This window comes from Apiospora kogelbergensis (assembly GCF_038363985.1).
Source record: "Apiospora kogelbergensis strain CBS 113332 chromosome Unknown utg000006l_segment0_segment0, whole genome shotgun sequence".
NCBI classification, from domain to species: domain Eukaryota; kingdom Fungi; phylum Ascomycota; class Sordariomycetes; order Amphisphaeriales; family Apiosporaceae; genus Apiospora; species Apiospora kogelbergensis.
The window spans coordinates 568,799-594,803 of NW_027117423.1; the positions used below are offsets into that span (position 1 = coordinate 568,799).

General features: G+C 53.1%; 8 protein-coding genes across 8 annotated transcripts; 6 read left to right on the forward strand and 2 right to left on the reverse strand.

Annotated features, from left to right (window-relative positions):
* Positions 1-2,958: 2,958 nt before the first annotated feature.
* PG998_008982 (uncharacterized protein) lies at positions 2,959-3,669 on the forward strand (the record flags this gene model as incomplete). The annotated part of the gene is made up of 1 exon (XM_066875798.1): positions 2,959-3,669. One exon carries the CDS (start codon positions 2,959-2,961, stop codon positions 3,667-3,669), a length of 711 nt encoding a protein of 236 aa, XP_066727954.1.
* An 869-nt stretch (positions 3,670-4,538) lies between these two features.
* On the forward strand, positions 4,539-6,336 carry PG998_008983 (alcohol dehydrogenase; the record flags this gene model as incomplete). The annotated part of the gene is made up of 7 exons (XM_066875799.1): positions 4,539-4,555; positions 4,579-4,585; positions 4,624-4,704; positions 4,774-4,886; positions 4,987-5,519; positions 5,619-5,832; positions 5,856-6,336. 7 exons carry the CDS (start codon positions 4,539-4,541, stop codon positions 6,334-6,336), a joined length of 1,446 nt encoding a protein of 481 aa, XP_066727955.1.
* Positions 6,337-7,154: 818 nt separating this feature from the next.
* Positions 7,155-7,987, forward strand: PG998_008984 (uncharacterized protein; the record flags this gene model as incomplete). The annotated part of the gene is made up of 2 exons (XM_066875800.1): positions 7,155-7,194; positions 7,551-7,987. 2 exons carry the CDS (start codon positions 7,155-7,157, stop codon positions 7,985-7,987), a joined length of 477 nt encoding a protein of 158 aa, XP_066727956.1.
* Positions 7,988-10,028: 2,041 nt separating this feature from the next.
* PG998_008985 (uncharacterized protein) lies at positions 10,029-10,646 on the forward strand (the record flags this gene model as incomplete). Its single annotated transcript, XM_066875801.1, has 1 exon — positions 10,029-10,646. The coding sequence occupies one exon, from the start codon at positions 10,029-10,031 to the stop codon at positions 10,644-10,646; it is 618 nt and encodes a 205-aa protein (XP_066727957.1).
* A 1,382-nt stretch (positions 10,647-12,028) lies between these two features.
* On the reverse strand, positions 12,029-13,388 carry PG998_008986 (uncharacterized protein; the record flags this gene model as incomplete). Its single annotated transcript, XM_066875802.1, has 2 exons — positions 12,029-12,770; positions 12,820-13,388. 2 exons carry the CDS (start codon positions 13,386-13,388, stop codon positions 12,029-12,031), a joined length of 1,311 nt encoding a protein of 436 aa, XP_066727958.1.
* Positions 13,389-14,191: 803 nt separating this feature from the next.
* Positions 14,192-15,131, reverse strand: PG998_008987 (Nudix domain-containing protein; the record flags this gene model as incomplete). Its single annotated transcript, XM_066875803.1, has 2 exons — positions 14,192-14,873; positions 14,980-15,131. The coding sequence occupies 2 exons, from the start codon at positions 15,129-15,131 to the stop codon at positions 14,192-14,194; spliced, it is 834 nt and encodes a 277-aa protein (XP_066727959.1).
* Positions 15,132-20,954: 5,823 nt separating this feature from the next.
* PG998_008988 (uncharacterized protein) lies at positions 20,955-23,492 on the forward strand (the record flags this gene model as incomplete). The annotated part of the gene is made up of 1 exon (XM_066875804.1): positions 20,955-23,492. One exon carries the CDS (start codon positions 20,955-20,957, stop codon positions 23,490-23,492), a length of 2,538 nt encoding a protein of 845 aa, XP_066727960.1.
* Positions 23,493-24,345: 853 nt separating this feature from the next.
* PG998_008989 (uncharacterized protein) lies at positions 24,346-25,517 on the forward strand (the record flags this gene model as incomplete). Its single annotated transcript, XM_066875805.1, has 3 exons — positions 24,346-24,701; positions 24,753-25,041; positions 25,314-25,517. 3 exons carry the CDS (start codon positions 24,346-24,348, stop codon positions 25,515-25,517), a joined length of 849 nt encoding a protein of 282 aa, XP_066727961.1.
* Positions 25,518-26,005: the final 488 nt, after the last annotated feature.

Sequence of the window (26,005 nt, forward strand, 5' to 3'; positions counted from 1 at the left end):
AGTGTAGTCCTACACAGTCGATGCCCGCGGAGATGCAACAACGGCACCATATCTCTGACAGGCCATGCAGGTAGGGTTCGCATCCTGCGCTTGTGCAGTCATATCGACTCACATCGATATCGGCGTAGTAGTGCCCAGAGGGCAAGATGGTCGCCGAGGTCGCCGATTGGATTGGCACTGGCACTAAATCCAGACGCAACAGAAACTTAGACACCGGTGGACTCCGGAGAACCATGCATAATGCATGGCATTGTGCATGCCACAAGGAGACTATTCGTATGAGCCGGCGGCTGGTCAGGGCGCCGTTGTAGTGTTATGCAAGTAAATTCGCCTCCGCCTTTACATAGGTTACTAGTTAGCCGTCTCCAAGCTTTGATCGACAGTGAAGAAAAGCGCCCGAGGGCCCGGGGAAGCCGATTCGCTCCTCTTCCCGGTGTAGCTCGGCAGCTTCGGATGTGTAGATGTTATCCTTAATGCTGTGATTGTGATATTAGGTAGATGCAGAGACTAGCCATTTCTGAGCACCTGCTTCCTTGGACTACGCAGAACGAAGATACGATGATACTTCCCGCGATATGGACTTCATGCCAATAAGTTTTCGGCGTCAAGTCGTTTGTACCCCCGGAGATTTATTCTTCTTCCGAATGAACTTGCATTTCATCAGAGTTTGGCATGGGATAGGTTTTATGCATAGAATAGCCCAGACCCTATCCATTTGTAATATTACCTAAGATAAGGTTAATAACCTGATCGGCATTGCAAATCATTACCTCACCTGGAAGTATCATTTATTACTGGATGTGATATCGTTGAGTGTAAAACTAGAGTCACCTTAGCCTGTGAAGATTCCGGTCAAACCCGCCAAGTATATATGGCCTCTAATAGTGTTTCCCGCTACGTTGTTATCGTCGTTCTGGCGCTGGGAAGGTGATTCCGATCAAAAAGTCTTTTGTCCCAGGCATCACTATCTTACTTCAAGAGTCACATTTATAAGGTTTCGTTTCTGTTGGGTTGAAGGCTTGACGATGAGCTAAAATGAAAAGAAAGAATCGCTATCTTACTGGTGGCCGGCACCGTCGCCGGAAGCGTTCTGGATATGAAAATGAGGAAGAGCAGTACCGATACACACCCACTGCCATGACATGGAGCCTCGCAAGCGTAAGCCAAGGCTTGCTCTCATAGCCGTCTCCTGGGGCTTCCCAAATCTTAAGGTGTATGCCCGAGGAGCACCAAACTGGTGCAACTCGAATGCTTTCGACTGCTTATCGGAAGATAGCAACATAGTCCTTGTGGGTGGCAACGTTGACACTAATGAAGCATCGTCTTTTTCTCTCTCGTACCATCCACCCAAGAGGTCCGACGGCACGACCCAAAGCTTACCAGAGGCATTCGTCTTCAAGTGTCTCTGCACATTACTTAGCGATGCACGAATCCTTACTGAGTGGCGAGGCTATCCTGCGTACCCCTTTTGGCGACTAATAGCACAATGATGGGCGCACCACCAACTTTGGTCCAATACCAAGAAACCCTCGACATGACCATGATGTTTTTCAATTGTGCCGTAAATCTAGGTTTCATTGTATATCATTACTAGCATGCTACTCATAGTAGTCGGAAAAGCTCTGTCAGAATCGATAGTCAAGATTTGCACGTTGTAACAACCCCTCACCCCTTTTCTCCTGTCAACACTCGTGGCAGGTACTTTACTGAAATCTTCCGTAGTACACGACCCCATCTGCTATATCCTAAATAAGATTTGACTCGATTCTCAAGATTTTTGCAATGTCACGCGAGAACAACCATCTCCCCCACACCTCCATAGAGCCCGAGACAGACCAGTAGACCGCCTATGACGATTCGAAGAGACCTCGTTACAGTACGGCCCATGACAATTTCGTAAGATAGCAGGCAGTCCGATATTATCATGCGTCTAGGTGATACTGGTCACTAGCATCTATACCTCAGACAGCGAAGTCCGAGCAGTCTTGTATGTATCCGATTGTTTTACTGGATTGCATTGATAAATGATTTCCCAGTCGGATCGTCTCGCAATCGCCAAGGACACCTCCGGGAAGCTTCTCGACAATCAACACCTATTGAGGCGTCTCACCCAGGTTGCTCCTCTCTGTATATATTCCTTTAGTCTCTCCTGGAGGGCGTTCTATTCCCTTTGACTCGCTAACGAGAATGCACTTGAAGTTGCTGTTTAGAGTGGTGAGATCCAGCGAGTCGTCATCGCCATCGTCATCCATGGTCAAGCCGTTTCTCCAACAGTCTGTTAACCGTCAGATCAGATGCAAGAGCTCTGATCTGTGTTGTTTGGATCCCATCCATATTAGCCCGCAGCGACCTGTTGTCTTTGAAAGGGCTTTTCAAATTGCCATTAAACCAGTCCATACTGTCCATGGGCACGTAAGCACAGTCAATGGCTCATTAGTATGCCATATAGAACCACGAAGGAACATAGATGCCTCACTTCTGCTCGATGTGGGAGAATTTTCGGCACTTCCTGTAACTGTCCCCAGAAGCACCTCAGCCTTCGATGCTTAGAAAGTCATCCAAACAGGCTCAAGCCACTAGGAAGCTGTAACATATGCAGATGACCGAATACGGAGTGGCATACTTCCAGCGATGGCTCATCGAAGATGTGTAGATCATCCCAAACTGTGAACGATGGCCCTGGAGCGTGCAACGACACTTTCAAAGACATTCTTGAAACAATAAAACATCACATTGGCCTATTTTAAAAGAAACCAAATGACAATTCTATTGTCTTTTTTCCAAAATTGCGTTGTTTCCACGTTAAAGGCTTTGTCAAATGACAGTAAACCGTCTTTGTCTCTCGAGAACTACTAATATATGTATCGCCACCTCCCTAGTAACATCTTCAACGAGATTGACAAGTTTAGGAACGCATACATTAGTTATTATTCGGAGAACAAACTCAGCAAAACTATCATGTCTGCGTCAAAAGAATATGCAGCTCAGCACATTGCTGGTCAGACCCAGAACGGAGCTACTGGCGGATCAGACACCGAGAGAGGGCCGAAGTTCCGTCTCAGCCCCCAAATTTCTATCGGTTGCAGTCCGCAGACCAACGATTTCAAACCGCACAGAACCTTCATGGTAACTCAGGATCCCAACTCGCAATTCCAGTTGGAAGTGAGCGTCCAGGTGCACATCAAGGGGATCCTACACGACACCGCGTTTCTAGGAACCAAGCAGAAGGACGAGGAAGAGGTAATCTTGGACTGCGGCATGCATCTTGCCTTTGACATGCGCTTCCAGGGAGATCAAAAGTTCGGACCACTCGTGATGCAGAGCCCTGTCCAATCTACTACCTCTCAAGTGGAAGGGACTCTGGAGAAGAATGACGCGGGTATCCACGCCCGGGCGGCTCTACAATCCCTAGATGACCTACCATCCATTGCTTACCAGGGCCTCATTTCTTGGTATGTCAAGAGCCAAGTCCATCAGATGATGCTCCATCCTCTGAGAAAGGATTTTGCCGAGGGCGGCCCCCTCGATATTTATGAGTTGTATACAACGCAAGCCGAACTCCAGGCCTCTATGCAGCGGCTGAATCAGAATATGGTCCTCAGCGTTATCACTAGCGGTTTCCACGATCTCCGCGATATTTCTGATGAGTACCTGCGGGAAAGGATTTAGTTCAGGGAATTGACAGAGTAACATAAAGATTTCATTCATAGACGTAAACTTACAGTGACGATTAGCAAAATAGAAGGTAGTATTGCAAGCTGCGTACCTCACTGCAATCACCACCAAGCAACATGTAGTACATGCTTGGGAATTATATAGTAGCTTTGGAAAATGGATTCTCGTTGCGTTTGTCAATTCAGGGGTAATGTGACCGGTACCAGTGAGTGTCGACCGCTTGTGCTTTGCGGACCCGGCTGCCTTGCCGCAATCCCATCACCGTGCACGTAGGAGAAAATAAGGGCAATAAAGAGACTTGGGTTTGGGTGGTCGTGACAACCGGGCACCGACACCCGGCAGACGCCCAAAACGGTGTTCGCAATCAATGGCACCGTGCCATTCAACACCAGCAGGTGGTAAACATTGAACAGCTAAGAGACTGGTGCCAAAGAGTACTCTGAGAAGGTCTGTCTGGTCTGTTTATAAATAGTTCGCCCCGTTCCGACCCCTGTCCTTGATCTGATGTCCTCGATAGGATTATGTATATAGGGTACGCATGAGCTGGATGGTTACCAACTAGTCAATGTGCTCACGCTTCGTTGAAATAGGGTAATTATAAATGGGATGACGAAGATAGAGATGCAAGATAAGGTTTCATCTGAGATTGAGATGGGATAAACAACACCAACCTCCTTGACCGACCGCCAGCACACCAAACTCGACCGCGAGGATATAAACCGATCAGGATGCCCGCCCGCCAATACAGCTCTCCCCTTTTCCCTTAGCTCCAGCCAGATTTCTTTGCTCTTTGTGGTAGAGCAGACCGGTCAGTTTTTGTGGAGTAACTCGCCTCGGATTCCCCCCTTTCTTTCTTCCCCACCATGTCGCTCTCGCGATCGTCCATCTTGTAGACGTTTGCAGCAGCGTCGTCGGCGCTCGTTTCGACGGCTCACGGCTTTTCGATAGGACTATGACCGCTGCGGCCAGCTTTTCCCGGACAATGCGCAGGACTGGAGCTGGAAGGAGATGCTGCCGTACTTTAAGAAGGTAAGTCGCGCAGGCATATGCCACGAGATGATTCTGTCTTTGGACTAACGGCTTTTTGCGATAACACAGGGCCTCACTTTGACACCCCCGCCTGCCGAGTTGGCTAAGCGTTTCAACATCTCGACGGATACCTCGTACTGGGGTGCCGACTCTCCCATCAAAGCAAGCTTTCCAAGCTACCAGTACCCTGGTCTGGGTAAGATTTACTCTTTCAATGTAGAGAGAAAAAGTTATCTAGACCAATGCTAACCAAACTCTTGCCCGTCTAGACCCCCTGGTCAGCGCCTTCCAAGAGCTGCCCGGCGTGGAAATGATCTCCGACAGCGGCGCCGGCCGTGCTGGTGTTTACTGGTATCTGACTTTCATGGACCCAGTCAAGTTGGAGAGATCCTATGCAACCAATTCTCATTACAGCAACCATCTTGACCGTCCCAACTACCATCTCATGGCCGAGACGGCCGTTCGACGGGTGCTCCTCGAGGGCACCACCGCCACTGGTATTGAGTTCTACACGGAAGCTGGCGGCGTCGCCACCGTCAAGGTTAGCAAGGAGGTTTTGATGGCGGCAGGCGCAGTTCACACCCCCAAGCTATTGCAGTTGAGCGGCGTGGGCCCTAAGAAAGTGCTTGACGCTGCTGGCATCAAGACCCTCGTCGACCTTCCGGGAGTCGGTCAGAACTTCCAGGACCACTCCAACATTGCCGCCGCCATCTCGATTCCAGGCCTCAAGGAGATCCACCCCAATGCTGAAGACCTGACCACTGATGCTGCCTTCAAGCAGTGGGCCGACGACCTCTGGGCCGCTAACCGCACGGGTAAGTGAGAGAGATACACACCTCATCCAATACGTCCTTGCTTCTTGCTTTTCGCGTAAGGTCTGCAATGACTATACTGATATTTCCTGTTCGTGGCAGGCCCTCACTCTATCGCTTATGGCAACATCGCCGGCTGGCTCCCTCTGACAGCCATTACCCCTGAGCGCTTCGCTGCCCTGGCGAATGAGCTAGAGACGCAGGATCGCGCCGCCTACCTAGCCGCCGATACATACTTGACCGTCACCAAGGGTTACGCGGCGCAGATGAAGGGTCTCGCCGTAGCCATGCGATCTCCGAACACTGTGTTCGCGCGGTACCGCGTGGACCCCACCACAGGCGCGTCGAGCCTATCCTCAAACAGCCCTTCAGCCGCGGCAGCGTGAACATCGACCCGAAGAACCCCTTCGGCGCGAACCCGGTCGTGGACTACCAGTCCCTGAGCAACCCCGTCGAGCGCGCCGTGCTCGTCGAGATGGTGAAGTGGTACCGCCAATTCCACTTCTCGACCTCGCTGGCCACGCTGGGCGCCCTGAAGCCCAACGAGACCAGCCCCGGCGCCGACGTGGTCACGGACGAGCAGCTGGCCGCTTGGGTCCCGACCGCCTTGACGCCGACGGACTACCACCCGGCTGGCACGGCGGCGATGATGCCGCGCAAGCTTGGCGGCGTCGTGGACCAGACTCTGCGCGTCTATGGGGTGCGCAGCTTGCGTGTCATTGACGCTAGCATCTTCCCCGTGCTTCCTGGCGGTAACACCTGTCAGCCCACGTACGGCGTTGCTGAGAAAGCGGCGGATATCAGCAAATCTCAGGCTTGAATACGAATAGACAGCCATGTGTAAGCATCCAAAACAGCGAGGGTGATTGCAAAGCCTGGTTTTTACCTTACACCTCCTAGCTTGATAGCTCATCGAGTCTTTCAGGGGTGGGAAGATAATTCTAGACCTTAGTATCCAATAATGATAATTATTATATAGATGATAGTTTTGTTTCAATATATAAATAGACTTTTATACAGCTACTAGATATTAGTATCGCCGCGAGTATTCAGCTCGATTCGATCATCCTTTTACGGCCACTTGAAAGCTGACTGCAGACGACTCGAGCTGGACGAAGAGTTCAGAACAATTAGTAGTACCGTAGCCAACAACAGCATACCAAGAGACCGTGTGAGGTGACGTGGTTGATCTCGATCTCAACTACTGAATGTAATTTTTACTGGTTCACTCATGAAAAAGGAATACCAAGGCTTGATACTCATGCAAACTCGCACTATGTTGCTAGCAAAAATCTTATTGTCCTCGTAATGGCTTTGTGTCGAACCGGTATGTTCTCTCTATATGTCCTTTATTTAAAAGAGCACTAACCCTTGACAACATACTCATTGTCGTCTTGCTTGTAAACACAACTGTTGTGTGGATCTTACAGTTAGAAACTGTTCCGAGTAGGTACCCATCGTTTATGAATGCTATATAACTTTGATAGGGCCCCTGGACAGAAGCCAATTATCTCATCCCATTAAGATTCAAGGTACAGATTGATATTGAACGGGGAAAGAAAGAATATCAACATTCAGGCTTCCTTAGTCACTCGCTTGATTTCACTCAACCAAATGATCAACAACCAACCTGCAAATATGAACGTTGACCTTTCCTCCAGCACTTCGCATGACGACGGTGCGTCCGACGGCAATTCCCTCCTGTGCAGACCACATGGTTCCCAGACTATGTGCGTCTGATAGAAGAAAACCAGGAACAGGAAAAGCTGAAAAGCGGGTTCAGGCCTAACCTTGTATCTGAGTGTCTCATCTGCTACAAGGCTCTTGACATATCCATAACCTATCCAAGAGAGAGTGACGCACAGTCGCAGTTGAACGAGGGCCAGTTCGAACAAACAAGGCTCTTAGTCTGCGGTCACTTGATGGGAAAAGATTGCATGCAGCAGCTCGTGTCCACTTCACGGTTGTGTCCTTTGTGCCGGAAATATAACGGCTGTGAAAGGTGCAAATTCATTCTACTATCTGATTTCCCAGATGGGTCTTATGGGTTGGCAGAGGGTGTGCCATTGACAGCGGCAAGATATCAGGATGCAATCCTGGAGAAGCTCTACTGTCCCACCTGCTTCGCGGAACAAATCCTGGATATAATAGGAACTATTGTTGCGAACAACGAGGACTGTCCATTGTGCAAAGAGAGAAATCCCTATCACATAGGGGAGATGGAGACGGTGGACGAGCATCAGGGGAGGCGAGAGCGTGCGGCGGACGACTTTCTTCGCGAGAGGTTGAAAGCTATTGCTAAACTGATGCTCCAGAGCACGGGGAATATATCTGCTGGTGCCAGATGGGATAAAGAAACCTTCGAACGCGAGACGTTGCGTGTAACCGAAGAGTTCATACTAGTCGTTCCTCCTGACTTCAGGCGTTCGATTTTTAGCAACTGCTCTTACACCAGCGAAACGGCTATTTAAGCACCCCCGGGAGATGATGAGAGTTTAATAACAGGTACAACCGTCATGAGGGCAGACTCTTCCGCGAAGGACCCAAATGCCGCACTTCAGGCATTGGGTGATGGGAGCTATGCCGTCTGTCCTCTGTTTTCTCTGCGTATTAGTTGTCTCCTGCGTAGCTGTCTCATGTCTCCTCTGTCTCGCGATCAACTGTACTCTAGCGAATCCTGAGGGATCTTCGTCATCGGAATCTTCTAGAGCTACGCGATTCTTTTGATTTTGTGATCCAATGGGTGTCTTCGGTGACTCGCTGACGGTATCTTGGACTTCGCTGATTCTGGTATAAAGTAGGTTACAATTGTCACTAGATACGACGGTTAGTTAATAAAAAGTCGCAACCTCGTATTAGGTAAATTACCATTTCGTCCCTTCACTAGTAGCCAATGCCGATACCGAGGACCAGCCCGGACAGCACGCACTCGAATTGGATCCGTTTCCCGAGACCTGCTGGCTGCTGCAACTGATGCTCATGCTAACTCGACTACCAGGCAGCATAGCTGATCGCCATAACGTGTTGTGGTGAATATCCCGATGCCTGCGGTAGTCTTTGAGTGCATACCGTTTGTAAGCGACACGGTTGTATCCTTTCTGACCCTTAAAGCGTGCATCCAAACTGCTGTCAAACGCATCCCAGGAGTCAATCCAGTTTAGCGTGATTGTTGAATGACGGCCCAAAGCATACTCGAATATGAAGAATTCCTCAAGAATGGGTCTCTCAATGCGCAATTCTAGATTCGTGAGCCGACGATATATGAACATGATGCTTCTATCGGTATGTAATCCGTACGTGGCTGGATGTGTCTGTAGCAGGGTGCACTCTTCACAGAATCTACAGTAGGGAAAAGACTAGCTCACCTGAGCTAGAAAAGGTAAGAGGACAGGAGAACTCCTTTGTTCTTGTCTTTAGGTTCGGTGTTGAGCTATCAACCCAAGAAACGAAAACCTTAAATATTGCACAACTCTATTTCAATTCACGCAATCATGAATTACCTTGCCCAGTAACTCTGAGAATTTTCGATACATAACGGTTCATCATTCTGAAGGACGATGATGAGTCACTTATGATAGACGCTGTCGAAAATTCACCCATCCCCGATGAAGCCGAGGACGAGGGGCATGATGATCCGGTGGCGGCCAGAAGAGCGACGCCCCGTATCAGAGTCGGACCGGGCCGGGCTGGGGCGGAGCGGAACGGAATGGAACGGCAGCACGGAACGGCACGGGCTGTGACTTACCAAAATCCACCGCCATCCAATCCACCGGAACCGTGCACGGAGGCTGTCGATCACTCAGCCCTATGTCTAATTATGTCTTGGGTAATCTTGATAATGGCCTTGTTAGACATACGTTTACGGTTCGTGGTATTTAATGAGACCAAGGTTAGCGAGTGAGTAAGGTTTTAACTAGCTGACGCTTGAACAGCGACATTGGGCTGGAGAAATTTTAGGTGGTATTCTAGTCCCATTTAGTGACACGTGGGACACATAATCAAGGACATAATATCATTATATTATCGTATCACTTTCTTCGTGTTGTATTAATAGCGTGGCAGGGATTAAGAAACCCAGCACTCAAACGGAAAGATATATTCTCCTTCCAATATTAGCTTTCCGTTTCACTTCTCTCGGTGAAACCAGGAAACGAGAAGAAGAAAAAACAGCTCAATGTGGCAAGCAACAAGACTGGCGTGTTTGTAGGTCGCACCCGTTCCCGTTATGCTCAGGGGGTTGGCACTGAACGGCTCCACCACATGCCTCGAGCCATCCAATGCCGTTGCCTTGCTCACATAGGTACAAATCGTTGTAAGGATCACTGCTTCCAGCGCTTTGGAGAAGGTTTATAGAATAGTCTGTGATAGTGTATTCCCAGTTAACCATGGTTCAACCCCAAGAGCTTGTGCGATGAACAATACCACAAGAGAGACAGCTACTGTTTGTAATGAACGTGAGGGGAAGAGGGACGAAAGACGCCAGAGGAGAGGGGAGGCGGAGGTCAACTTACGATGTTGTTCGATCAGGTCCCACCCGCAGTACCGTATACCCGCCTGGCACGTCGAGTTCGCGCTCTTGCTCGGCGTCACGGTCGACGTCGGCGACGGGACCGTGTAAGACGAAAACGACGAGGCAGAAGCCGCCGCGGAAGAAGAAGCGCCGTCACCGCCATGGCTGCTGTGCTGGAGCCCGACGCCGAGACCCACGCCCAGCCCAATGGCCACGAGCACCACGGCGAGCAGCGAGAGGATGGAGAAGAAGGCGAGCCGGGACACGCCGCAGACGCGATTCCGCTTGGCGGGCGCGGTGCTGACGGCCATGGCGTGGGAGCGCGAGTCGATGGGCTCGAGGCCGCCGCCGAAGCCCATGCCACCACCGCCCTCTTTGGTCGCGGGACGCTGCTGGTGGTGGTGGTGGCTGAACCCCCCGTAATCGTCCTTGCCGCGGTACGACGTGTATTCCGGGAGCGGCGTGTACTGCTGCTGCTGCTGCTGCTGCGGCTGGGAGACGGCTTGGGGGTAGGAGCGCGCGGCGCCGGCGGCGTTGTACTCGAGGCCGTGCGACTCGACGACTTCGGGGGCGTGGTCGGCGCCCCTGTTGGGCTGCTGGCTGTTGTGCATTTTGGGTGAGGCAGCGATGTCCGGGAAGCCGTCTTCTTCGGGCGGACCGTACATGACTGCGTTTGTTGTTTGAGTCTTTGTGATACAAAGGCAGCGGTATGGAGCTGAGACTTATGCAAGGGAGTAGGAACCTTATCCCTTTTCCACCAAGTAGAGACAGAGGATTTGAAAAGAGCAATCGACAGGACCGAGTCCGCAGATGCTAGTAGCCTGCCCTATTTCTGCGACAAGAGCAGAGGACAGAGACAGAGAGAGCGCAGGACAGAAAGGGAGAAGAATCAAATGACCAGTGGGAATCCCTCCTTCCTATCAGAGACTAAAATAAAGTAGACGCGCCCCCAACTCGGTACCGACGAGGGGTCTGGGCGGCCTAGTCTGACATGGACGACAAAAGCAAAGAGAGACAGAACCACCCGCCGATCATCAAAGTCTAATGTGGCCGGGAAAAGAAAGCAACAAAACGCTTTGGGCAAATATCTTTTATTGTTGTTCTTCAGAGGCTCAATCGTATGGAATGAGCACAGGTAGAAGAGATGGTGAAATCTCAAGGGGAAACCAGGCGAGGAAGCCCTTGGGCCCCCGGGTCATATTTGAAGGATGCTTGTGGCCACACAACACATACCATGTTGACAGATGGAAGGATGCGCGTATAAATAAAGTCGAATATCTCCCGTACCCGTATTCTAGACTGAGGCCATCGAAGGTAGACTGCAGCGCCTGCGCCTTCTGATTGGCTGCACCGGGAAAGCAGTGATTGCTTACCGTGCAACCACCCGTGAGATGAGCAGATCAGCAAGCAGCGGCAATGCTTGATATTCTTTCTTTCTATCTTTTCGGCAGGTATCCACCAATCAAAGTCCGCCGACACTGCCGCAACCCTCGCACGCTTGTTTTGTCGGTTTGCTTACTGGACCACATCCCCCGAGTGCGACGAGAAAGGAGCATAGCGTGATGTCATTCGGTCCCCGGTGCGTGGGCTATGTCGGGATGCCGCAGCAGTTCAGTTCATTCCTGCTACGGGCGCAGTTCTGATCGAGTTCCTTATTGTTGCTGTCGGTGATGCAGGAGCCCTCGGGCGCCAAGCCCCTTTGGGACTCCAAAGCTCGCCCAGACACTTTTTGGCCGGTAATTGGATGGGTGTGATTTAGTTCATCAAGAGTGCATGCCTACCCGTAAGCACTATACGCTGACTGATCTTCACTGCCTCGGATGCATGCACGCAGAGCAAAGCTGACATGTTTACTTCCGAACCTCGTGGCTCACTCAGGGGTCCAACCAGCATTCCAAAGCCTAGTAGAGGCTTAGTCCTCTTATATACCTATTCCCGTATATAAAGAGGCGGCCTATATATAATTAATATAATCTTCTTATCTGTAACTTCTCTATTATAACTATAGGTACACCTCGACAGGGGGGTTTGCCTCGGACCAAGCCTCCAGAAGCTCCACCATAGAGTCGAGGCCTTCCGATTTTGCGAAAGCAACATGAGGCCCTCTTATGTGTTGGAGGTAATCCTCAGCAGGATGAGGGAAGTCGCACCGGTCCAGCAAGAAATGGACCATCTCCGTGTGCTCGAGCTTGACCGCTTCGAGGATCGCCTGAAGGGCCGGGATGGTGTCCAGGGGAGCCCCGTGGTCGAGGACGAGCTTCCGGACCATGGCCAGGCTGCCGCCGGAGGCCGCGGCCGGGAGGGCGCTGTCGCGGTCATCCTCCTCGCTGTGGTCGATCTTGGCGCCACGCGCGAGGAGGTAGTCCACCACGTCGTCGTGGCCGCGGCGGCAGGCGTTGGCGAGCGGATTGCCGTGGCGGGCTTTGTCCCACGACAGCCCGTCAACTGCGAACCCGACTCGCTCCACCAAGTGCCGCACCATTTCAAGTTGCCCATGCGCGGCGTAGTGCACCAGCACGTGTGCAGTCTGTGAAGTGTAGAGCGTAGCCAAGTAGTCGTAGGTCTCGGGGTTGGCGGTGTTCCACATGGCATACAAAACAACGTCGCCCATAATTTCTGAACATAGATCTAACCCGCAGCCATTCGCAACATGACGCCTCACGAGCTTCAGAAACTCGACATCGCCCCGTGCTGCGGCTGCTTCCATAGCGCGACGACCGGCCGACGTAAGCCAATCGGGTGTCCTCCCTAGAGGAATCGGCCCCCCTCTCCTTCCCCTCCCCCTCCATCAACTGAGTTTTCCTATCCAAATTCCTCGAGAGGATTTCTAGCATGTTCTTGTTGCCGGCGCAAGCGGCGACTTCGATGGCGGACGGGAAGATCTGACCGTCATCCACCGGGCTAGCACCCTCTTGGAGGAGGCGCTCGGCCAAGGCTACCATGTTGAAATGCGCCGCCGCCGACAAACGACTGGCATCGGTAACAAGCAAGTCGGACGAACAAAGGGGTGAACGTGTGCCGTTCGACGTCTTCTTGACTAGTGCCAACCAACAAAGACGCTCAAGGATGGTGTCGCCCACGCTATTGGTCTTTTTGGGGCCGCTCGACTCATTTTCGGCAGCGACGAGGCCAGCCATTCGGCGGATATCGCAGAAATTGCCAACTGCGGGGTCTGTCTCGTTCTTAGTCCGATACAAGAGATAGGCATCCCAAAGACGTTTGCAGGCAGATGGTGGTGACTCCAAATGCCAGAGCAGGCCCATGTGGGAACAATCGTAGGAGTCCAGAAGCCTGCTGGCGAAGAGGGCGGGCTGTACGAGGTCATTGAATTTCTCTTGGAATAGCGTCAGTAGGTCTGGCATGCTGGGAGATGCGTTTTGGACCTACTACAGACGAGCCGGAGACGCAAGCCTCTCTTGACTCGGCGGCACAAGATTGCTTCCACCAAGATTTGGTGGATCAACTCGTTGGAAAGGTCGAGGATTGACATGACGATTGATGGGTGTTGGTAGGCCCTCTGAAGTAGACGGCAAGTGTTGAAGAGGTAGGAACGGTCAGAGGCGTGCGTCTTCTTTTTTATGTTCCCTTTCAATCAAGCATTCTTTCTGCGCCGCATAGCAGGGGATCGATTGGCGAAGGTCTGACAGGGGCCGGTCTGACAGCATGCAGCGTGCTTACAGACCTAAAAATAAAAACAATCGCTAAAAGCCCACACCCCACGTCGCCCAACAGTGGAGCGAGCGCACTAACCAAACAGGGCGTTACTGACCCGTTTAGGTGCCGCCTGCGCCACACCCGGGATCCGGCAACAGCACAACGTTCCAAAATCATAATGTTGACAGTGAATGCATTCACTACTGTCGCTGATATCTAGAGCATTGGTGTAGATATCTCTTTGCAAACTTCCAAGGCGCTTGTCAAAGTCACGAGGATCACCCAAACAAAGAATAGGATAGTAGCATCGCCAAAATATAATCGAGAATTTTCTATGAACTGAAGATTGCCCAGAGGGCAGTAGAATGTAATAACCAGAACCCATTTAACGCCTCCATTTATGCAAGTACCACAAGGAAACCGTTGATGCAATCGGTGCTCAAATGCAGAAACCCCCTGACAAAGTAAAGAACAGCAAGCCTCCCATCTCTACCACCAAAACCCCTTCTCATTAGGCCATGACAACCAAAAGGTTGAAGAAGCCCGTCTTGCCCGGCGTGGGCGTGAGCTCGAACTGCTTGATCTTCTTGCCCAGGCCGTACTCGGAGCTGAAGCGCGTGACGCCGGCGTCGGTCAGGGTGCCGGCCTCCTTGAGCTTGTTGAAGGCGTCGGCCTCCTTGCCCGTGCCGTCGGCCTTGATGATGACCTTCTCGGTGGTCAGGCTGTTCTTGCCCATGAGCTTGAGCGCGGCGCCGATGTTGGCCTTGGTCTTGGGGTGGATGATGTGGCTGAAGGCAACGCCGTGCAGGCCCGACAGCGTGGCGCCCTCCTTCTTGGCGACGGCGCCCATGGCGTCGCGCATCGAGATGCGGTGCGCCTTCTCCGTCTTGTCGTTGCCGTTGAAGGCCTCGTACACGGTCAGGGTCTTCTTGTCCGCCGACACCCCGATCTTGTCGACGGGGTTCGCGCCGTTCTCGTAGTGCTTGGTCGAGATCTCCCAGACCTTGCCGCCGCCCTGGCCGGCCTCGGACTTCAGCGTGTAGCCCTGCTTCGTGAAGGAGTCAAGGTCCAGCGGGGTCTTGTGGCCGCCGGTGGCGGGAGGGGGGGTCTTGGGCCGCCCGGGGGAGCCGGTGTTCTTCCCGGGAGGAGGGGGGAGGAGGAGGGGGCGGGGGCGCGCCTCCGGAGTGGCCAGGCTTGGAGGGCTTCTTTTCGGGCTTGTTGGCCGGCGGAGGAGGAGGAGGAGGAGGGGGTGGGGGCGCGCCTCCGGAGTGGTCGGGCTTGGAGGGCTTCTTCCCAAACATGGGAAGAGGCAGAGGCTCGCGCTGCAAAATGGCGGACTCGAGACCAGTGGAAGCGAGATCGGTGATCGGCGCGCCGCTGCTAAGCGGGACCGAAGCAAGCAAAGCGGCCAAGGCAAACAGCCCGGTGTTCTTGAAGTAGTTGAGACGCATCTTGCTGGCGAGTGGAATATATAGAAAGCGAAGAGAGTGTTGAGGAGTTGGAAATTGTTAGAGAAGTAGAAGTTGCTTGACTGTTGTTGTGCAGGCTGGTGGTGATGATGATGGTGATGAGGATGAGAAGAAAGACGTTGATGAGAGGCGTCTGGATCTCCTTAAGTATTCGACTCTTCCTCTATGATCTTGTGGACATACTGCGACTGATGCAAGGGTAACCAGTTTAGACGGGATAATCACCACGATGTGATCCTTCATCGTGAGGCTAGACGGCGTAGAGCCTTCGCCGCAGTCTTGGAATAGAAACAACATGGTAGGATCTGTCGATAGCGGAGAATGAATTGCAAAGAGCACGAAAATACTGTAACTATCTCCACCTATGCTCTCATCAGCAGCAGCCTTGTCGGTGGCACGGCGTTGGTGTTTTGCTCGTGGTTTCTAATTATAGCGGTCAGCACCCGAGGGCGCAGTGGTTCGTGGGGCGAGCCCCCGGAAAAGTCCCAAGGGTTTTTTTAATTATAGGCGCCATCCCGCCCCGCGGCCCCATCGTGATCCCAATTGCACACAAACACCCAAGAGAATAGACGATCCGCTAAGCTTCATAGGAACTGCGGGTATGCAAGGAACACACGGCCGTAATACAGAATCCACCCCAGAACCCCTGTCCGCCCTCGTCAGCTCACGTCAGCTCTCATCAGATCAACTCACAAAGCAATGAACTGCTCCACCCATTGACATGAACCACTCCGTTTTGCTGCAGAAAGGAATTGCTTCCTTCGCTTTGGACCGTATAATATTCAGGTTTCGTGAGCTGATGTCAGAAAGTTCTGTCTGGGATCGAATCCGTGTGCTTGCCTGCCCGCGACGAATACGGAAACTCTTGCTACCATTTATTGCTGTGCTAGGTTCACACAGAAAAGAACAGGCAATATCTTTCGATTGAATGATATAGCCTCTAGACGATAACTAGGCTGGTGCGACTTCGCGACAGAGATCTCAAGCCGCCATCAGAGAACTGTGACGATCCAGACAAGCTTTTGTATCTGCGTCGACGGTGTTTTGGTTGTTTCTAGCAGCCTGCATTCAGGCCAGGATAATCAAATCTTGGGTTTATGTAAGTCGTTAGTCGGCCCTGGACCTAATTAGAATTGCATATACGAAGACGTGACATTGCTTGTCTACACAGTTTAGGGAGCGGCGTATCAGTTATCGACAGAATATGTGCAAACATATAACAGCATGGTATCAGTCAGGTTATGGAGCCGGCTATTCAGAACATAGAAACGGGAGATATCAAGTCTGGCAATTCATATTTCTTTCTTTTTCTTTCGATTCGATGTTGGGCTGTCAACGAAGCACTAACGCTGGTGAATCATAAATACAATGGTATCATGATGGGACTTAAAAAAACCAAAGGCTTAAGGAAACATATGCTCTGCCTTGCCAGGTCTCCAATGCCTTGGAGTTCCACTTCTTGCCTTTCCGCAGCCGAGGTTTCATCTTGACGAATGAGGGCGGCGTGATGGTAAACACCAGTGATAAGCGCATCGCCATGCAAGACATGCTCCTCGTCATCTCGCGCCAGTATCTCCTGGCTTTCGTCTGACAGTACCGCAATGACGTAATCAAGTACCAACGCAAGCCTATTTAGGTTTGCTCCTATCGCAAGGCCAACAATCCATCGGCCTAGAGGTTGGGAGGGAGGAAAGTCTGACGGAGAACACGACATTTATGTTGAATTGCTATTCTGCTACGAGTACTTACGGAATAGAATAAGTATTAATAGCCAAGGACCTCTTCGGACGTGATGACTGACTGTCTTCTGACACCAATATGAAGCCACACGGATATACGGTTCAGTATTGGGAACTTATTCTAATACAGCGCAGTCGTAACATAACCTTGCCGTTGAAGCGTTAATAGCACCTCTATAATGCAGATTATGACAGCTGCGTGTAACTTAATAACTAACTCACGTGTTCTGCCGCATTATTGATAATTGCCACGGAAGGGTTTAAACTCGAATTTGGACTTCGTGGTAATGTATTAATATAATACATGGTAATCTACAACACCATGGGCAACAACGTCGTCGAGATGTTCTAGTAAATGGAACAACCTGTCTGAGTTCAGCCTGTATATATTGCACATACATTTATCTACAAGAATTTATCTCACAGCCTTATATAATCTCCAGATACTGGTATTATTCTAGGGAGTTTTGCCTAGCTGTGTACCCCCAAGGCTCCAGCTCCTAATTTCCCCTCCTCCTTCTTGCCGCCGTGTCAGTCGACTGAAGATCTGCAGGAGGGGATGTCCGGGTACCCTTTCATGTCAGTCTTTTGGCCACTTGAAGGTTGAGAGGGCTTGCGCATTATCCGGAGGCCGCCATCATTATTTTTATCCAATCTATAGGAGTCAATTCTGCTGCTGCGCTTTCACAAGTCTCGAAATGATTAGATATTGTAGCATCTTTGGAATCATAAGCACAAGGCTTGTTGCAACTTACACGTCTTGACATCTGTCTACTGCCTTGGCTAAGATAGTGAAGGGAGGGGGGTTCTTTCTCACTAGGTTTGATGCCGAGCTTTTAACAAAACAGGGATGAAAACCTTGTATAACAGATGACTCCCAAAATCTGGACGAGCGAATCAAACCATTAGTTACCCACCATGAACTTCATAGCGATTTAGCTTATAGTAAGCGGCACTTGCCAACACACTAGCACACACACACACACGGTCTGTTGGCCCAATGGCAAGGCGTCTGACTACGATTACCGGTTATCAGGAGATTCTGGGTTCGACCCCCAGGCAGACCTAAACTTTTGTTCTTTTTGACGACCTCGTGTCCCACGTTCACAAGCAACCAACAACACCAGCTGTGTTTATTTCTGTATCATAAATCTCGCAGTCGTTTGTTTCCTGTAATTCTTAAGACTTCCGGCCTTCTTTCTTTTATCAGTATCACAAACCTGTTCAGAGGGGCGCATGCTAAGAATATCAGTCTCGGTTGCATGCGGCGCCGCTCGTGGCCGCCGGCGACAGTGTGCAGTGGGGATGCAATGCCTCAATTCGGGTGCTGGCAAAATACAGTTGGACTGGGCGCTGTGACTTCCGTCTTTCCGTAGGAAGCTCATGCAGTCGAAGCGCAATGAACGATATCCGTGTCGTCGGATGGTTGGACTCGAATTCGCGCAAGCCTGGATTTCGTTGGCTCTCGAGCAAATGTCTGATGGACTTTCCTCCAATCTAGGCCTCCCGTTTGCCCTTTGCTTGAGCTGGGTGGTACTGTTGTCCAATGTGAACACAGTGAGCCCAGGGGAGAAGCACCAGGATTTGACAATTGCTCAGCCGACAACCAACGTGGTCAGGGCCGCCTTACTGGGCTGGGGACGTGCGTCGTGGTGTCGAAGGCCAGAACAGAGCCAGGCGACGGGTGGTGCATGCTCGAAAGGCGGAACGCCCGTGAAGGGTGGGACGTCGCGATGTGGGCGCGCGGGACATGTTAACGTCGAAGGTCTGTTGGTCGGGACTCGCGCAGGGAGAGGCCTGTCGGCGCGAGGACGTCAATGTCGTCGAGGTCGTCGCATGATGCGCTTACTCCTTGGAAACCTTCGTGTTGGCACCGCAGATGTTGTGAGGAGTGCGACTCAAAGTGCATTTTGTCAGTCTACCCCTATCAATTCCGATCAGACAATCGCTCAAGGCTCCTCTTCTAGATGAGTCTTGTCGCAGGTCAGGGTGCAAGGGTGCCGCTGACGGTAGGCAGGCATCTTCCGATGGTGGAGAGCCTGTCGGATGCCACTCCCGCCACTTGAGATGCTCAAACTCTCCATCTACCTCTGCACGTCCAATCCAAGACAACATGCAAAGAAGAGATAGATGGAAGCATTGGAATCATCGAGAAGACCGGATGGAAGTCATGAGCAGGCAATGCCTGGAAAAGAGCGGCCTGGGATGTCCTGATGGGCTATGCGGGTTAGGCAGGACGTGCCGGAAAGCTGAGATGCCATGCGAAGTTAGCGTTCCTTCCCCGCAGCGCACCTTCTTCAGTTGCCATGTTCTAGCGCATGTCTCATTTACCAAAAACAAGTTGATCATTCGATGGCGGCCTACTTGGGAAACTCCGGTCTTGGCCAGGACCTGCAAACATACGCTTTCGTCTTTTTTCTCCTGCGTGGCCGTCGATGATCCGATCGCAGGCAGAACACAGTCGGCCCGTATGAGTAGCCTGCCGTTGCAGCTTCAAACGAAGAAACGGCGCGATCCGCCCGGCTATTTCTGGGGTCGCTGATCGTGTCATCGTTTGGTCGCTTTGTCCACCAAGTCAGAAGGCCTTGATTCTGAAATCATGTTGACGGCAGATTGAGCCTTCGGCCACGGTTCTGCGGCCGCATGCTTCTTGACGCCCATGACATTTCATTGACGAATATGGACTCGGAAGGCCAGCAGCTTCTTGTGTGCATCGGCGCTAGTGAGATCCGGCAAGCTCTGGCGACCACCAAACCCCGTTCTTTCGGCAATCAAGGATCGGCCCTACAATGCAAGGAGTTTGACGCCGTGCCGTCTACTGTCGTGGTGACACGAAGCGTTCGTTCCTTACTAGCATGGGCTTCGCTATGCCATACCTGGCTGGCCCTTGAGGGCAGCTGATCGAATCTCAAACAGCTTCAGGTGTGCGTGGCGGTCAGCTGCCTCTGAGGCGACTAGAGTGCTACTGCACAAGCAATATATCGACGTTCGGCGTGCCCGTCCACGTATGCCCATGCAAGTCGCCTTGACGTGCGTCGCTGAGACCGAAACACAAGGTTGTGCTGCACCCTGGCAAAGCTGCGTCCAGGTCGAAGATGGAAGATTCCCCCAGATCGGTGGAAGGGAATGAGTCAAATCAGGAACAAGAACAGCGCACCACCGACCACCTGACGAGACAATAACACGCTGTGGCGTTTGGGTTGGGGTAGTGGATGGTGACACTTTTGACTTTGGGGCTAGCGGGCCACCCTTCTGGCCGCTATGCTGCCCATGCTATCATCATCATCCGACAGCTTCGGTTTTAGCACGACCCGCAGTGCGTCGGGGTTCATCCCGACAGCTAGACCCTTTGCGCTGGGGGCCCATCTGGCAGGGCCATTAGGTGAGCCCTGCCATGCTTTCATGCCATGCTACCCACGAGCGGTGTTGGGAAGAATTGATTTCAGCATCGGACAGCTAGCCGATGACATCGACGGTCAAATGCCCTCCAACGGTCTCCAACGGCTGAAGATTCCATTCAACCTAATAGCCATACTTACTATTCACCTCTCGCCCAGATCCCAAAAGACCACGCCTCGATTCATGCCGACTGCTGCCTACTCTTGTACGGCAGAACAGCGATTCAGCCACATACATGGAGCAGCGGTGGAATCGGCCCCGAGGGTCGCGCTGGGGCGGCATGGGAAAGATGGGTCGGTATGTAAAAGACGGAGCTCCCTGAATTGGCCTTTCCGACAGCTCAATGCTTTCTCTGGGGCAGAAACCTGTAGCAAATCCTGGGGGGCTTACTCGATTGTCCAGCCATTCATTCGCCTGACGTGCGCGCCCATGCCCAAAACAAAGCAATAGCAGACAGGCCATGCTCTCCACCTGCTTACCGGTCTCGTGGGATTCCCCCAAACTTTATGAAGAGCGATGAAGAGAGCAGAAGGATCCATTGTGCTGTGAAAAGATCCGGCTTCCGTGAGCGACAAGAAAACAAGTAAGAAGTGAACCGGATCGCGGAGACGGATAACTGATACCCCTACCCCCACCCCCAAAAAAACAACCACGGAGCTCAAAGAGTATGTCCACAAGCGATCTGAAGTCGTCACTTCATCGTTTTCGCGTCAGTCGGACAGATCCGTCATTCAAGATTGAAGACACCCCTTCGCCTATGCCACCTCCGTCCCTAGCACATGAGCAGCCAAGATCGGCCGTCGGAGGCATAGCGACACCGCCAATCGGGGGGTCGGGCGACAGTTACCACAACAAGCCCACTACCGGTGTGCCTCCGCCAGCATCAGCGTCTTCCTCCAAATCCATCCCGGCATGTGACCGCTGTCGCTCCTTCAAGAAGAAGTGCTCGCGGACTTTCCCTGTGTGCTCGCTGTGTGCTAGTGCCGGCCAGCGCTGCTCCTTTTCCACCCCGGCTTCGTCAACCAATGCCCAGGTTCATCATCTCCGGGCCCGCGTCGAATGGCTGTCGCGCTTCATCAACGACGCCCTTCCCCTAGGTCCAGCCGGCATTGAGTCGGTCGAGACGGGTACTGACCTTAGCGAACTCCTACTACTACAAGGGACGTCACCATCGCTTTCTCAGAATGGCCAAAGCCCAGCTCCGTCAGCCATGTCGCTGGCGGCAGCGCGACAGGCTCAGCAGCAGCAGCAGCAGCAACAGCAACAGCAACAGCAACAGCAACAGCATCACCATCATCAAATACCGCCTATGCACGACGATCACCTTATGATGGACCATACGCAAAGTACCATTGAAGTCAACATGAACAACAGCCAACCGGCTTCGTCGCCCGAACACCATTCTAACATCCACGGCTCGGTGGGGAGCTACAGCGATGCCCGGTCAGTCACATCTTCTACGTTGACGGCGCAGCGCCTACCGCCCGACGCGGCGGCACGGCGCTTCGTCGACGCCTACTTCCGGAACGTCAACCGCGCCTATCCTTTCGTGGACCGAAACAAGATCCTTCACGATCTTGAGGTCTTTGGCGACTTCGCCCAGCGGCGGCGGGACGCCGACTCGACATTACTATACCTCATCATGGCTATCGGCTGTACGACATTGCAGCGCGCTGGACAGATACCCGACGACACTGCCCTACGATTCGACGTGGCATACTCAGATATTATCCAAGAATGCCTCTGCCGGGAGAGCATCGAGTCCATACAGATCCTCGTCCTCTTGGCGCTTTACTCCCTCTTCGACCCGGCTGGCGCGTCGGCCTGGTCCATCGTGGGAATCGTTTCGCGGCAGGCGATGTTACTGGGCTTATCACGACGAGCCTCGGACGAAGCAACCCTATCGGCGACGGCGATCGAATTGCGACACCGCCTTTTCTGGAGCATATACGTGCTGGATCGGATGATGGCGACGTCGTTGGGCTTACCGGTGGCCCTGACCGACGAGAACATGGACGTACCTTTGCCGGGGCTGACGGTGGAGGAGTTTGCATCCGCAGAACGGTCGCACTTTGCCACCATCCTGCAGACGAGCCGGCACGTCATCCAGCTGCGGCAGATGGAGGACCGCATCCTGCGCCACGTCCACTTCCGCCGCCAGGCTGAGGTCAGCTCGCTCACCCACGCTGATCGCCGCGCCATTCTGCAGGAGATGCGTGCCGACATCGAGAACTGGTACAGCAATGGCTGCCTCGTCTCCCCGCTCGAACCCGACAACGTGCCCATCCACAACTCCATCACCTGGTTGAGCGCGCGCTACTATTACCTGTTGCTGCTGCTCTACTACCCATCGCACTTCAACTCGCCGCCGAACAACAACGGCGGCAGCGGTGCAAGCCGCGGAAATGAGGGCGGCGCAAACGGAGGTGGGGTCGTTTCCAAGGCTGAGCTGTTGCGGTTCGCGCAGAAGCACCTGCAGTCGACATCGGCTCTCTTTCATCAACGCCAGCTACCCCTCAACCGCGTCACGCTGTGCCGTCTCTTGCCCGTGGGCCTCGTGCTCCTTCGCAGCTTCGTGGCCTCGTTCTACTGCGGCAGCCCCGAGAGTAGCGTGGCGGGCGCGGGTGCGGGGATTAACGCGGGGGGCATGGTTCCCTTTGCCGCCCGGGAAGACGTCGTCGTCCTCACGACCATCCTGGACGCTTTTCCCGACGGGTGGACCAGCGCGCGTCGAGGCGTCCAAATCCTCCGGCAGTTCCTCGGATTACTCAACAGTGTTTCGACGGCGCCGCCGAGGTCGACGACGCCGACCTCGTACCAGGACATGATGCGGCCTATCCTGTCAGCCTATCTGGCCCTCATGCAGGACGCATTGGGCAAGGCGTCGTGTTACCGCTTCCTTGATGTAACCGAGGACGACAGGGATCCGGATGGGTCCGCTTCCCAACAACATCAGCCACAGCCACAGCAACAGCAACAGCAACAGCAGCAGCAACAGCAGCAGCAGCAGCAGCAGCAGCAGCAGCAGCAACTGCCCGTGGCAAACATGCGCGGGAGGACGCCGTCGGTGAGCATGGGCGGTACGGACGTGGGGTGTGACAGCGGTGGCGTTGGCGGCGACGGTGTCATGCCGGACGAGAATTCTGTAATGAATTATGTCAACGGGAATGACGGTTGGGGATCCATTGAGCTCGATTTTCTGTGAGTAGCTTGGGAAAGACGATACCGGCCGAGATGTAGGATAGCGAAGGATAAAAAGAGGGAGGCGTGGTTCGTCTAGCGAGACATTGCGATTATGATAAAAGAGATTCGAATCCTTGTTATGTTTTCCGTGCCGTGTGGTTGCATATGGGTTGTCAGGTCGGTTGCAGCGTCATCAACCCGAGACAAGATGCTTGTTTCTTCCTTTTTTCCTGCATTTACGGGTCCCCATAGAATGCCAAGCGTCCAAGCCGCCTACGAATGCTTCTCTTTTTTCCCGTCGATAATGGCCCTGCATTGCATGCAGATAAAAATAGGAATATGCACTTATATATATATGAGAAGAACGAGCCGCGGCTCCAAGGTTGGAAAGACCGCGGCCCAGCGGCCCAGCGGTGCAAAGTCCGACGCCAAGTGTGGGCAGGAAGTCCCTGGTCGTATCGCTGTCCAGCCACACGCAATCGGAGTTGAGCACGCCATCGTGCCCAGTCGTCGGGTCTGCCCGACGCACTAATCTCCGCCAACCTGGCACACGTGAACCTTCTATTCTGGGTAAACGACGACCAAAAAGCGACACCCGGCTGGCTTTTGGCATGCATGCATGGAGATGGAAATGGTGACTATTGGTTTGGTGAAATGGTAGACACAATGTTGCGGGTGCAATTCCGCATTGGCTTGGTCCAGGCCAAGGACCCTTTCCTCCTGGAGTTGAGTGGGACCTGGGTAGATGCGGTTCAATGGACGGACGGACGGATTGACTGACTTGTGTTGGCTTGCCTCGCTTGAATCTGATAACCCACTTGGGCAGGTAGGTGAGGTGTTAGTGTTGGATGCCACGCGGAAGGGGGGCGCTCTAGATGTTACTACCTTTTGCTAACTCACCTCGCTTCCGTATCGAGGCTCTCTCGACCGATGCGTGCCTGCTTGTTGCAAGAAGAAGGAAGGCAAACACGGCAGATGACGGTGGTGATGTGCAGCTCGTAGAGATCAACGGCGCCCGCCTCGCCTACCGGATCGCGGGCCCTGCGGACGCGCCCGCTGGTTCACCACGTTGCATGGCGGCCGCGGCGTGGGTGAGAGTGACACTCTGCACTGCCTTGCCTGGCTGTGTGGCCCCGCTCTCCCTGTCCACCCTAGGGTTCAGACGGCAGCCGGCAGCCGACGGCGCACCGTCTACCACCAGGGGGAAAGAGAAAGGGGACTATGTAGCTATGTACGTAGGCTTACATACACAGCGGTCATGCACCCGCAACCAAACCAACAGGCGGTCACGGCTCCGACTTCCAAGCCTACAGCCCACCCGCCTTCTCCGGCGGATCCCTCGGGTGGCGGCAGCGGCGGCGGCCGTCGCTGCTACCGCGTCCTCTCGTTCGATTACCGGGGCCGCGGCCGGAGCTCCGCGAACCAAGCCCTACGCCTTTGCGCAGATCGTCGACGATATCGAGGGGCTCCGCGCTCACTTCGCCGGGTTGGGCGCCCGAGGGGAGGAGGAGTTAGGTCGTCATCTGCGGCGGGATCTTTGGCGGGTTCCTGGCTTTGCATTGCGCGACCCGGTACGCGGACCGGGTGGGGGGCATTTGGTGTTGAGAGGGGCGGCGGCGAGTTGGCATCGTGAGTTTTCCCGTGCGTTCTATTCTCCTTTGCTTGCTGTGGCGGGGTGATTGCTGGGCTGCTTCGTCTCGTTTGAACCGAATTCCTTGGCGGGAGAGAGAGAGAGAGAGAGAGAGAGAGAGAGAGAGGATGGATAGGAAAAGAAAGATGCAAGCAACTTGGGATGTACACATGATACAGGGGACGGGCCAGGCTGACGTGAGAGCTCGAGCAGCGCTTGGACTGGGCGCCGAGCCTATCGGTTCAGATGCTGCGCGACAAGGTCTTTGGCCAGTTCGAGAACGACCTCGAGCTCCGCGTCGCGTACCTGGCCATGATCCAGAGGGCAGCTATCCCAGCTCACGGCCATGACGCTCGTAATTGTCGGCGGCAGGGATTGGATATGCCCACCAGGTCTGTTGTTCTACCCTTTGACTAGTCGCATTTCAAGGCAATAAATCACTGGTGAATACGTGACCCGCATTACCTTGATGACGACAATCACAGACGTCGAAAACGAGCCTCGCCGATGGGCACTGGTCTCACAAGACTTGTATCTTCCGCAGCGGGTTTGTATATGCGTCTCTTCACGCATAAAACGTTGCTTTGAAAAAAGTAATTGCACAAATCAGTTGCCCATCAAGGTAATCGACATGCTGTTGGTTTGTAGATCGCTTTTGACGTCGGACAGCGGGGTCACGTCACTCACTAAATTTCATGGCGGCGGGCGCCCGCATTTTTTTCCTGGTCTCACGCAAACATAATAGCCAATCTACGGCAACATACAGCAATTTGGATATCAAGAGCGCGCCAATCTGGGCCGAGCAGAGGAGGGATCAATCTATTTTTGCGCATATTTACGGTTGATATTGGATGCGGGCCACGCAACACAACGGGGATTTCAAAACTTCATACGGAAACCCCACC